This window comes from Dipteris shenzhenensis, chromosome 17 (assembly GCF_047967505.1).
Source record: "Dipteris shenzhenensis isolate YYH24624 ecotype China chromosome 17, Dip_SZ_1.0, whole genome shotgun sequence".
NCBI classification, from domain to species: Eukaryota; Viridiplantae; Streptophyta; class Polypodiopsida; order Gleicheniales; family Dipteridaceae; genus Dipteris; species Dipteris shenzhenensis.
In genome coordinates, this window is record NC_141612.1 from 39,609,310 (window position 1) to 39,623,155 (window position 13,846).

At 46.8% G+C, this 13,846-nt stretch overlaps 1 protein-coding gene across 4 annotated transcripts in view; it reads left to right on the plus strand.

The window, feature by feature from the left end:
- Window positions 1-13,846, plus strand: part of LOC147892100 (uncharacterized) — a 197,082-nt gene that overhangs the window by 9,700 nt on the left and 173,536 nt on the right. For 3 of the 4 annotated variants that reach the window (XM_087388324.1, XM_087388326.1, XM_087388327.1), the window contains 2 exons: window positions 10,435-10,515; window positions 10,608-10,755. In XM_087388324.1, the coding sequence (XP_087244450.1) occupies window positions 10,435-10,515; window positions 10,608-10,755 (229 nt within the window). The remainder of the gene's footprint in view (window positions 1-10,434; window positions 10,516-10,607; window positions 10,756-13,846) is intronic. The other variant, XM_087388325.1, reaches the window with a different exon arrangement.

Below are 13,846 nucleotides of genomic sequence, written 5' to 3' on the forward strand. Positions count from 1 at the left end.
CTTGACGAAGAAGATCGGAGCTATGTACGGGAAATAACTGGGGCATATGAAGTCACTCCGCAACAACTGCTCTAACTGATGCTCAAGCTCCTCTTCGATCATCTTGCTAAGACAGTAAGAGTGCTTGCTGCTGCTGGGGGGTGATGATCCATGAACTAGCTCAATACGATGGTCCTTTGGCCGACTTAGAGGTAGAGCTAGAGGAAGGCTCACTGTGAGGAAAATATCCTAGTATAGTTGAAGCAAAGCTTCCTATTTGGGGGTCCTGAATGGAGTGTCGGTACTGGTCGAGTTGATGTAGACTATGTACACCTCACCACCTTGACGGATCTCTTAGGCATCTGAATTGCTGAAATCAAAGGGTGAGGCAGAGTATCCTTGAGTCAAGCAATACACTTACTCTCGTGGTCCAAAATGCCGAGGTCCAACACCTAGTGCTGATAATTAGGTCGAAATCAAAGGGTGAGGCAGGTTATCCTTGAGTCAAGCAATAAACTTACCCTCGTGGTCCAAAATTCCAAGGTCCAACACCTGGTGCCACCATTGAGCTCCCAAGATGATCTGCACTACTTGAGTCGATGCGACCCTAAATGTCCAAGTATTTGCCCACCCTGCTATCTTCAGAGTGGTTGCTACTGCTGTGGCCACATGTTGCTCTCTATGTAATGTCCCATGAATGCCCCATTGAGGGCCATAGTATGTGTGGTGGTGAGAGTCAACCTGGCTTGCTGAGCGGCTTTGGTGGAGAAGATGTCCTTGGAGCTCCCTAAATCTGCAAGAATGAGGACCTTCTGATAGCCACCAATCTGGCCGTAGAACTGAAAAAATAGTAGAAACTACTAAGGTCCCCCTTTTGCTGATCTTCGATCTCCTTTATAACCACTGAGGTAGTCTTGGCTGAAGTCAAAGTTGTAGATGAACCACTTGACGTGGCTCCTTCTGCCTAGGGCTTATTGAAGTGCGGGCAATCCTACTTGATGTGGCCTTGCACATGACAATGTTAACATCGGTTCTCTTTGGCATAGGTAGCTTGAGTTGCTACATCCAAGTACCTACCATAGCCGTTGTTGTCCTTCTTCTTACTATTGAGCTACTTGGATCCTTGACTCTTGTGCATGAGCTCAAAGTTCTAAGCAAGCTTGTATACACACTCGTAATCCTGTGGCCTAAAACTATGTACATACCATTGGATGTCTGAACACAACCCATGAAGAAACTTGCTCAGCTTCTCGCTTTCCTCCAGCTACAACTGTATGAACACCTGAGTGAACTTGTTGGCGTAATGATTCACCATCTTGGTGTCTCCCTAGCGTATCTCGTAGAAGTGACTCTTAAGCATGTCCAGGTACTGGGTGGCAAGAACCTTGATTAGATGTCTTTCACGAATTTCATGCATCTGTAAAGAGGTGCCTCCTCGCCTGTATCATATGGTCCTTATACCACTTGAGCCACCAGGTGATCGCCTAGCCTGTGAGGTGCATGGATGCTAGGATGCACTGCTCCTTGTCATTCATAGGCACGACTGAAAAGTAACCGTCAAACTGATTGAGCCACGAAGTCAAAACTTAAAAGTTCTTGCTTGCCATCGTACCGAGTGAAGTTCAGCTTCCCAAGATAGAATTTTTGATGGGCGGTTGGAGACTCTCCCTTTCCTCCCCATGTGGTCGAAGTAGAGAAATGAGGCATTGTTGGTCCCATTCTTCCTTCTCCTCCCAAGCGGTACACTCTCTGAGCTCCTTGGCCTCCTAAGCCTCCCGATCGCGTTCTTCTTTTGCCTCCTATGCTGCTCTTTTGCGTTCTCTAGCGGCATGCTCATGGTCGTCCCAAAATTTTCTGGAGCTTAACTATGTGGTTGAAGAGACTCTTAGACTATTGTTGTTGCATCTATATCATAGTCGCATCATGGTCATCATGGCAGACATGGGAGCTTCTGCAAGAATCTGTGGTGGTGATAGGGTTTGGAAGGCGGATTTGCCCATAGGTGTTGGGCTTCTCACTTGTACTCATGGTGTCCTTTCTGGATCTTGTATGTACCATAAAACAGGCGGGCTGTCCCTAAAGTGACCCTCCCTATCTCAAGAAAGAAAATATGAAGCTCTGATACTAATATAACAGGGAGATAGCCTAACTCACTCTGATACTAATATAACAAGGAGATAGCCTAACTCACTCTCTCTCCTGCCACACTACTCTCTGAGTTGAAAGAATGATGCACTCACAACACAATTGAAACTGTGGAGTGGGTGTGAGAATCAAAGGGATTGAATATAGTGGGCCTCCGAAGTGGGAAAATAATAACTGAACAGAGGGCTGAATACAACTGTAAAGAAAAAGTACTGTATGGAGGGTGAACCCTCACTACAAAAGAGAAATAGTGACTGTTGTACCGGACTGAACCGGCTAGGACTAATTGAAGGAGGGTTGGAAGGGGTTCCTAGGCTGCTGCAGACTCTCCTGCCCTGATCCAAGCTCTAAGGGTTGCTGTTGCTAAAGGCTAGGAACCTGTAGGAGTGGATGAATGAATGAGGTCCAAGGTCTACCTTTTATAGGCTCCTTGGGCCTAGAATTGGCCAACCAGCCTGTTGCACACCCATTGATATTGTGCTGATGTCACCGACTGTTTTGACACCACATGGCAATCTAAGTGTGCTGATGTCAGCATTGACGAGGCACAGTTGTCCGCATATCGTACCTGCTGTGTACTTGTGGCAGTCCATGTGGCTACTGCATAGGGTGCTGACGTGGCTGCCTAAGTGGCAGTCCTGTGTGGCTACTGGTGATGTGGCTGCTCACGTGTTGGTCTTTTGTGGCAGCCAGCATGTCCACGGGTTGTGGATGCCCGTGACAAAGGCTCTTTTTTTTTTTTTTTTTGCAAAAAGAGACTTCTATTAAGTATCAAAGAAAACCGTTAGAGCAAGCTCCATGCGGGATACACCATGCAATGCATGAAAAGCTCAAAAGCCAAAAAGAAAGGATTGGGGCTGATAGTGCCATCTCAATCCTGTAGAACCCTCCGAGAAAAAGGGAGAACCCCTCCAAACTCGTAGGAATACAGTCCTCCTAGAAGAGGCTGCCCGTGAAGCGCCCTGCATGCTAGCCCAAATGGCTATCAAAGTATGAACCGTGTCAGTCCAAATACCCGTGAACACCTGTGAAGGGTGTATCTGGGTGCCTTCCAAGGCCTCTGTACATCTGGCTCTCCAGATGTGCCAAGAGGAAATGCTAGCCAGAATCTCCCAGGAAGTGTCCACTGAAGCATGAGAAGCTCTGAAGGGAGTAAATTGTACATCCTAAAGAGAACAGGTCTCTATCACATGCCTACGCACCAAGAGTGCCCAAGAAGAAGGCTCACCCTCATAAAACATCTAGCGCCCAGTAAGGGATAACCAGGGGACCGAGCCCCAAGTCATGAAGAAAGGGGAGGTATGAAAAATGCTGAGTATCTGAGCAACCCCTTTCCGAATAGTCCTTGCCTAACTGCAGTCCCAAAGGCAATGTCGCACTGACTCCTCTGTAGAATGAAAATGAGGGCAAGTAGGGTCAGCCCCAAATCATGATCTCCACAGGTTCACTGCAATCCCTCCATGAATAGAAAGCCAAAAGAAAAGAGTGATCTTTCTATTTTTAAGGGATTTCCAGAGCCTCCTCCAGAAGTTCCTACGCAAATTTGCGGTGATGAAGAAGCTGTCCCAATGGGGGGCTCTGGAGGGAATCCAACCCCTACTGCTCAACTGAAATCTCCTGGCATTACCAACAGTGAAACGAAAGAAGGGAATCCTTCTCTCTCGGTGCCCATGATCTATCCACTCCCACTCTTCTGGGTCCCACTATAAGCACCTGATAGGTGCACCTCCATATAAACACAATCTCTAGGATCCCAGGGCCAAGAGCAGAGGGTCGGGATCTAAATACCACTGTAAGCCCGCTCCATGATCCACAAAGCCAGCAATCCTAACAGGCTGAAAGGCAACCTCTAGAAGAATATCATCCATGGATCTAGAAAGTATACCCCCATCCCCAACGTTGAAGACAAGTGCATCCTCCCCAACACCTCGAAGAGCGATCACCTTAAGAGGAACTGTTGTTTTCGAGAAAGCTGCCATCCAAGTGGCAGAAGTAATAGGCATATCAACTATCCATTCCACCGGGATGGCTGCATCTATCTGCTGAATCCTGCATGCTACCCCTCTGAGGTGACTCACGGACTGTAGTCTCTGATCCTCAGCTAGCTGATAAATGCTTTCCAAGTGCCTACTGTGAAGGTAGGGCCTCTCTCCCATCTAGACCACTACATGTAATGCGAAGGGTGCCCAATGGTCTTCCATGCTCATCAAGAATACTGTCATTCCAAATGACCGGCTGTCTATCAATCTCTTCGAGGGTAGAGGGCGGAACCCTGCGAAGGGTATTCCTGAAGCTGCCCCAAGCTTTCAGGATGGCAGCCATGAGAGGAGATGCAAGAGATCTGAGAGGGGCAAAAGTAAAAATCCAGCGAGGGCTGTCCACCCAATCATCTCCCAAGGTAGGTATGCAAGCGTGAATGCATCCAAAAAGGAAGTCCTTCCAAGGTTCCTACGTAGGCATGAGACCCCTCACCACCACCTTACAAAGTAATGCCCCCTTCACATATAGGGAGAATAATGGTCTCCCAGGCCACCCTCATTGCAACATCTACCGCGCCATCGAGTCCACTCCATAAAAAATTTCTGATTGGTCTAATGAGCTGACTAGACCAACACCAGCATGAACACACAAACCAGGCGGTGGCCAAGAGAACCTGGTTCACTACCACAACTCTAGATGCAAGGTCAAGTTTGGCTGAGCTCCAGAAGAGAAGCTTTTTCCTTATACTCTCCAGTACTAGGGTAAACTGCTGTGCTGGAGAGATGCCCAACCCTACCTAGCATCCCAAATATCTGAGAGGAACACCCCTCTGAATCCAGGAGAAGCCAATGTCAACTCCCTAGCCTGGAGTGTCCTCATCGGTAATCCAAAAGCCAAAGGATTTATGCCAGTTAATGTGTGCTCCTGCAGCTGAGCAAAAGATATCCAAGGCTGTCCGGAAAGCATCCAGTGACTGCGAGGAGGCCTCAATAAAAATGGCAGTGTCATCAGCCAACTCATAGTCTAGAAGCTCCTGCTCCTGTCTCAAGGGCAATCTCAGCCCATATAAACCAGCCTGAGATCTAAGAAAGATACTCATAGCTTCAGCCACAAAAAGAAAAAGGAAGGGGGCTAAAGGGCATCCCTGACAGACTGATCTGGAAATCTGAAACCTGTCACCCCTTACCCCTCCTATCAAAACCTGGCTGTGGGCTGATCTATAAAGGGAGGCCACCCCTCTAATCCATGCATCTAAAAACCCGAATCATAGAAGAGTGCCCTCAAGAAAACCCCAATCTACTCTGTCATAGGCTTTCTCAAAGTCCAAGAGTAGAATTGCCAGCCTCTGCCTGCTCTCTGCATAGCCCACTCTGAGGCTTCCCAGAAGGAAAAGATGTTATCAAATATGCTCCTACCATGCACAAAGCCTGTCTGAGTATCATGGATGAGGTCTGGAAGAAGGAGCTGCAATCTGATGCTGATTGCCTTGACAAGAATTTTGTATAGAGTGCCCAAAAAAGTGATGGGTCTCCAATGGGATACAAAATTCCTGTTGCCACCTTTCGGGATAAGTGTATAAGTCCCTCGGTGAGCGAGTCAGGCATCTCGCCTGAGTCCCAAATGCCCTGCAGGGCTGAAGTAATATGATCACCTATCATATCCCAAAAGGCTATAAAAAAAGATGGAGTAAGACCATCTGAACCAAGGCACTTGTCCTTCTGAAGGGAGAAGAGAGCAGTCCTGAATTCTGTTTTGGTAAATCATACATCAAGTGAGCATATCATCTCTAGTGTAACCAACACAGGTAAACGCTGCCAAACTGCATCTCTAGCCACATCTCTGGCCTGTGTGTCAGGGTCTGCAGAAAAAAGGGAGGCATAAAAATCTGTCGCTAAGTGCATGACGGTATCCGGATGAGACTGCAAAACCCCGTCAAAGTCAATAAGCTGCCTAACACTCTCTCTACTATGTTTGGGACCAAGTGTAGAGAAAAAGTGTTTATTGACTCTCCCTCCCATTTGTATCCAAAAAGACTCCTGTGCATGGAAGGCATACTCTGCTCTTTGATCTAGCAATGTCTGCAAGTGAGCCCTTGCTGCAGCAAGGCGCTCTTGGATCTAAGCATTTGAGGGTCATTTTTGCTCCTCCCTCTGCAGGGTTGTCAACTGCCGGCGGATACCGATCTCCCGCCTGAGTACCTCACCTCGCCTAGTACTGGCGACAAAATAATAAAAGTCGCTGATACTGGCAAGTGCTGTGGCTACATGTGAAGGTGCGGCCACCCCCCCCTACATGTGAGAAACCCAGATCTCCAAGACTGCCTGTGTGAGAGTATCATCTGTGTATAAGGCATCGAGGATCCTGATACTGGAAGATGGTCCTCTTAGATGGGGCTCTGAGATGGACAAAACTACCGGAAAATGGTCGGAGGTGGAAACACCAGGTGCAATGCAGATTGTCCCCCCTCTATCAAGAGCCCAGTCATCCACATAGAATCTATCAATCCAAGGATGGATAGGCATCTGCACCCGACGGTTCGACCACGAAAAGAAAAATGACTGAGACTGAATATGAAATGCATCATCTGACCAAACATCTCTGCCACTGAATCTGAACAAGAAGGCATCCCAAGCTGCTCTCTCAAGGGAGTGAATACCATCTTCTCTTCCCCCTTTCTTATCGGATGATGCCTCAACCATGTTGAAGTCACCTCCAATAATCCAAGAATCTACAATGTCAGCCCATGAGAGCAACTGTCTCCAAAAAAGAACACGGTCCCCTCTGTTGTTTGGAGCGTAGAGGTTGAGGAAACCAACCTTACGTCCGTCAACCATAAGCAAAATCCACTGGGCCCTGGAGGGGGTGATGGTACCGTGTCCAATGACCAGAGGGAGGATAGAGTCTGAAACTGATATGCAAGTGCCTCCTCTGGTTCCCAAGGCAAGAAGCCAACACGTCCGGCCTGAAAGCAGCTTACTTGACTTGGAGCAATCTCTGGCATCCAATTTGTGTTCTTGTAGAAAAAGAATGTCTAAGGAACCACCTGACACACCTGGATGAAGCTGATTCCTTATCAGCTGTCTGCGACGGCGATGAGGGATGCCGCCTAACCCCTCTATATTCCAACTGGCTATCCTCATCGGTGGGAGGAAGCGGGTTGGAATACCTTACCCAACTTGGTGGCGGAAAAAGGACCCTCTACCGGAGCTGACCTCTTGCCATACACACGAGGTTCAAGGGGAGGAAAGTCCATTGGAGAGAGAGAGAAGGATCTCTCAAAGGGGATGCCGATAACTGGCTCTCCAAAAGTGGAGGGTACAAAATCATCATCTGGGAGGTCAGAGAGGTCCTCAAGAGCAGAAGATGAATTCCGCTAAGCCAGTCTTGGGGAAGGGGTCCGAAGGATTCCTACCGAAGTAGGGAAAGAATGTAAGACCCCTTTCCCTCTGTCAACAGAAGGAGGCACCTGTGCTGCGTCCTGATCGAAGTGCTGCGAACGAGGTGCCAGCAACCCGGGCTGCTGAAGGAGGCATAGCCTAATCCTGTGGTGGAGTGGAAGAAGGCTCCTGATTAATAGGCTCCACAGCGGTAGTCTCCCGAGGCTCCTAAGGGGTAGTCTTCGAAGCGACGGAAGTATGATCTAAAGTAGAGGGCCTAACCGTGACCGAAACCCACCGGGGGCCAGAGTTAGTGCAGTTGTGCAGGAGGGACTCGGGCAGCCCTAGGAGGAGGGGGAGCCCGTGTCTGAGGCGGTGCTTGTGGAGCGCTAGGTCCTGCTCCTAATCTCTGTCGTAACCTTCGAGCTGGTTGGTTTTTTGGGCTATTCTTCTTCTTTGGGCAATCTCTAGCAAAGTGCCCGGAGGATCTACAAATCCTACACTGATCCTGACAACCTGCAACCTCAAATCTCTGGCGAAAGAATGACCCATCAGGTCGCTGTAGCATGATGTGGTCATGTGAAATGTTAGGGTCCTCGACAATGACCCTAACCCTGGGTACCCCATCCATCCTGACCACCTCAGCAGTCGACAAAGACTCACCAAGAAGAGGGGGGATCTCTGCTACCACACCAAACCTCTCGCCAATACTTGAAAGAAGCCTAAAGGTAGACCAGGGAACTTGATGAAGACGGAAACTCCGTGCTTGTCCTCTTCAACTGGTGGGTCAAAGCCCAGTCGAAAGGGAAACAAAAAAATCCTCCTATAGCCTAGAAAGAAAAATCCAATCTGTAGCAAGTCTCTCGTGACGTCCGGGGAATCTAGGCACACCTGAAAGAAACCTCGTCCCAATAAACGTACATCCTTAAGCTGGGGAGCGAGCTCCTAAGGAAGCGCCACAAGCATCCAATCTCTAGCCTGTGATTTGGAGGGGTGGGAGCCAAAGATGCGTGCGAAGAGTGTCGTGGAACACTCATGGTCCAAATTCTTTTGCAACTGCTACAGCTCGTCTTTTGAGAAAGTGACGGTTCTCACGTCCGGGGTGTGCGGTAACGGATTGATTGAATCGGTACCCATTCATCAATCGAGATGTTAAAGGCCGACTCAAACACAAAGAAACTCCGTCTGCTTTCCTGAATCCCAGGAGACCCCCAAAAAATAGGGGGTACACCTGATGAAGGGAGAGGGTGAAAGGAGGGAGGGAGAGAGAAGATTGAGCAAGGAGGGAGAATGAATGAGGGGGAGGAGTCAGAAAGGAGAAAGGGAGGGCAGCAAGAGGGAGAGGGGAAGGGAAGGGGGCAGGAGGAGGAGAGGAGGAGGGGAGGGTAGAGGACAGGAGGAGAGGAGGAGTGGAGGAGAGGGGGGGGCGAGCAAAGAAACAGCGCAGGGGGGGGGGTTGTGCAGGCAGTAGCGCGGGGGGGGGCACGCAGGCGGGGGAGGGGGGGGCTATGCGGGCAATAGCGCGGGGGGGAGGGGCTGCAGCAGTGCGCAGGGGAGGGGCTGGCAGCAGCATGGGGGTAGGGGCTGCAACAGCGCGGGGGGTAGGGAAGGGGAGAGAGGGAGGGGAGGCTGATGGTGATGTGCAATCTACTCTTCTAAACCCTGGTGCTATGTCCTCCATATGCTGACTCCAAATCTCCTTTAATGGCTCATTGATCTTCTCTTAATGGTTTCAATATTCTCCTTCCTTTCATCCTTGCCTTCGAGTCTTCACGTTGGTCCAAACGCTTTGCCTCCACTCCATCCTTCTATAGTGCCAATGTTCCTTTGAGATATGTTGTGTCCCAAATGTAGTTAATTGCTTCATGCAAAATGAAAAATCCTCTATGCATGTGGTTGATGGTTATCAATTGCCCTTTTGGCAAAGATTCCTAGCCTGAAGGAGGAAGCTATGCTTGGTTCTCTATGAGATTCCTATTGTGGGCTGCTCCCTTACACTCGTGATCAATACATCCACCTAGCTAATCCTGCCACTTGGCCTTATGGCATTAAGTTCCTTCTTGCCTTGTGGCACTAAGTCCTTTCTTGTGTTATGGCTTACCCTCGGAAGGTCAACATGTCTAGGAAAGCTAGGGATGGAGCTGAATCCAAAGCCCAAGTGAAGGTTAGATGTTACATTCTAGTTAGAACATAGCATGACCATGGATGCGTCAGTGACAGGAAATCCTTAGAGAGACCAATGGTAATGTATACAAATGTAAATAATCGTTTATTTTGATGAGTTCTAAGAATTTGGTCAAGGACTTAGTTGTTGAGGTCTTTAATGATCGGGGTCCAAGACGAGTAGAAGGCTTTGAGGCTCCCATGCACATTTGGTGGGTGAATTCATTAATCATGCTCCTAGGGGTAAGTGTATTGTTAGTGAATTAGTGGAAAACCCAAAAGGGATTTTAATGATTAATTTATTTAATCCTAGGGGTACGTGTATGGTAAGTGCCTAGGGCTAAGTATATTAGGGGAAGACCCAAAAGGGACTTTAACAATAACCATTTAACAGATATTAGTGAATTAGGGGAAGACCCAAAAGGGACTTTAACAATAACCATTTAACAGATAATTCACATCAATCATGCTCCTAGGGGTAAAGTGTATCGTAAGTGCCTAGGGGTAATTGTATGGTTAGTGAATTAGTGGAGGACCCAAAAGGGAATTTAATGATTAAATGCATGGGAAGAAGCTTAAACCTTAGCAAACAGCTTATTATAGCACTGAGCCTTTTCGGGACATGGTGGCATGATTCGGATGCTACAAAGGAAAAGTGTATGGTTTTGAAATGTGCTCCCAAGCTGGGTGTCCATCAACGTAGAAAATGTGCTTGATTCATGCGTCTTGGAGATTTTGTACTTTGGATGCCTATGGCCAGGTCTAAGCACACTTGTTTCTTGTAATACAGGTTTTCTCATGCCGAATGGTCAGGGGAACTCTTCGAAACTTTGAATGCTACTGGTGGTCTGTTACATTCAAAGGCAGAAACGTAAGTCTTAGCTTTTTAAGCTGTCTTTCCCTATCTATGACCCCTGCGTTGCCTTCTTTGGGTCATAGCTAATATACATGTGCAACTTGCAGGTATAAAGCTGTCAAAGGAATGGTTGCTAGACTTGGGGATCAATATAGTTCCTTTCTTACACCAGAAGAGTACAGATTTGCCCTTCATCGGCCCATTCCCTCTGAGTTGAAGTACTTGGCTTACCAATATACTGGGGTTGGCATGGAGGTGATGGCTTCTTAACTCCCCAATTCTTCTTTCCTTTTTTACTTGTACTCTTACTGAAAATATATGTTTCCATCAACTCAAAAGTAATTTTTGTGTGCCCGGTTACTGGACTTCAATGTGTGTTTGCCTGGAAAGAGTTATTTTTAGCAGGCATTTGTATGCACCACAGCTATGGATTCCTTTTGTATGAGATTCTGTCTTTTGGAAGTAGGAACGTGGAAATTTCTTTTTGGTAAATGCTTGTGTTTTACATCACCAGAAAATATTGATAGTCAGCGAGCTTCTTTAGAAAAGGCCAGCTATAAGTGCACTTCCTCCTGAAATTTATCCGTCTGTGTATCACTGTGGCTACCATTAATGCATGAATTTATGGAACATTCTCTGCAGTATCATCTTATGTTTGCTCGAGGAAGGCTACCTATGTTCTTAGTAAGTTTGAATGCTTACCAATAAAGCAGCCAGAATTCAGTTCAAAATTTGTTTTACTTGTGTCCTTCAAATAATTTTCAAATGCGATTTCCACCCATCTATTTAGCTATGTGAATGGATAGCGACAACATCTTGTACATGGATAACCCGAGATCCATGCAGTCTTCTTTAAATAATGAATGAAGTAATGCATTCCCTTACCTTGGTGGATATTATTATTATGTTCATTGATTCTTGTATTGTTGAAATTCTTAAGATCTGGTAACGTACTGAACTTTGACCCTGTTGGACTCAGAGATTTGTACCTTCCTACAAAATATTTGATTCTGCTAGGACATCCTGACCGGTCGCGATTCCACACCTAGACTTAAAGAATTAAGGAATTGTTATCCAAGCTCCTAGCTTGAAGCTTGACTAAAGTCGCCGATCTTGAAAAAGGTTTTTTGCTCATGAAATTGCCTCATCCATCTCTGTTCTGGTACATGTTGTTTGGGATGATGACCCTACGAGATTTTTTTGTCGACGCAGTTGATTCTTCCTCTTCCTTTATCGTTGGAGTAAAGGAGTTTTCATCATTCTTTTGTAAGTTGTGGACTTTGATTGATGAACAATCAGTTGGCTGAGATTCGAGGCACAAGAGCTGAGAAGCACATGGCGTAGACTTCTGTTAGTTGCTTGGATGGGAACTGACTCCTATTTGGCATTGATCTTGTAAGCATTCTTTCAATCTAGGCTTCCCCCTCCTCACATGATTCTAGCTCTTACATTGATATTAATGCCAAAGTGACTCTCGCTGTATGTGTGTGTGTGTTTTGAGCAATTCCCCTAAGGTAGTGACAGATTTCACTGACTTTAGAACATATGATGGTGCTACTTGGTGTTGTACTTTCTATTCAGAGGTTAGGCACCTTACTCAGACTTCATTTAGAGATTAGATATTGGTGTCACATCCTTGACAGACTCCAGGCTCCTTTTCTCTCAATCAATCCAGACTTATAGCAGCTGCAGAGCAGCTGTGACAATATCTATTATTTATTACTCTGCAGAAACAACATGCTTTTCATTGGAGATTATGGATTTTGTGGGGTTTATTGTGCCAAAGCTTTTCCAGGGCCTAGAACAGTGGAGATGACCATCAAAAGAGACGCATGAGTTCAAGTATCTGATGAGATTCTGCAAGTAGAGTACAAGGAAATGATACATGGCTCCCCTTGTCCTGTCAAACCAATAGTTGGGATGATTAAATTGATGAGTGGGTTTTAAAGGACTGTGTGAATGCCTACCAGCGTCATCACTGGCAGACTGTTGGAGAATGATCCCTTTGTTTCTCTGGTTGCTTAGTATAGGGGTATTCCAGTAGCTACCTTGTTACCGACAAGGTCCTCATGGTTTCATAGAGAAAATAGGGCATGATACGTGGAGGGAATGTGCACAGCTAGGACAGTTTAGAGATGGATGCGCAGAGTGATTGCACCTTGTTGTAGGCTTTTGATCACTGCCAGAAAGCTGGAGCTTTACGGGACAGATTGCCAGTGGCAAGTTTGTCTGAGTGTGTCAATCACACCACCATACTCCACCCAAGCGTAGTATTAATCTGCATTGAGAGATGTCAGCTTAAGAGAGTTTTAATTTCTTCTCTGGAGGATTTTGTTTGCCGTAAATACATCAATCAACCCTTGCATGCTTCCGTGAATGGCCACCAAGATCTGTACAATATCTGTTCAAATACTGGCCAATGTATGTACAGGGTGGGTCTGAGTACCACCTAGGCCTCTGTGCATTTGGATCTCCAAATATGCCACGCTGATATGCTCGCCAAAGTCTCCGCAAAGTATCAACAGAGGCATGTTCAGGTCTGTAAGGAGAGGGAGGAACGTCATCCAGAGAGCATGACTTGACCAAATGTCATCAAACCAAAAGAGCCCAAGAGAGAGCCAAAATACTGAGTCCAGGTCGTAAAGAAAGGAGAGAGCCAAGCTACCGGGACCCAGGTCATGAAGAAAAGAGAAGTAATAAAGCTGCTCCATAAACTAGCAATCCCCTTCTAGATGATCGTCGCCCATCTAATCCAAAATACTCTCCTCAACAGAAAGGCAACAAATATAAGTACAATCTGCCCAAAACGTAGACCTCCATTCGTTCATTGCAATCCCTCCATGAATAGAAAGTCAAAAGAAAAGAGTGATTTTTCTATTCCTAGGGATTTCCATAGTCTATTCCAACTGAATTTCTGCTAGTCAGCAGAAGTCTGAAAATTCTCCCAATGCTGAGTTGTGGTGTGTTTCCGGCCTCTTAAGTTTGAGCTGAAACTTCTTGGCATTACTGACCTTCTACTGAAAGAAGGGAAGGCTCTTCTTTCGATGCCCTGCATCAAGCCATTCCCACTCCTTGAGGTCCCACTGCAAATACTTTATGGGGGAACCTCCATAGAGCCAAGGGATGTGATGTGGGCTAGGGTCTAGAGATCATCTTGACGCTACAAAACACTGCTCCACATGACCTACAACCTTGACAGGGTAAAATGGAATATGCATAATCATTTGTAGACTTGGACAACCGGTTGAACCATACCCTTGGATCGGATTCTTGCAGATGACAGGCATACTCTTAGTCTACTTGGCTAGGGGCCTTGACGAGATCAGGGATCCCACTTTAGGTCATA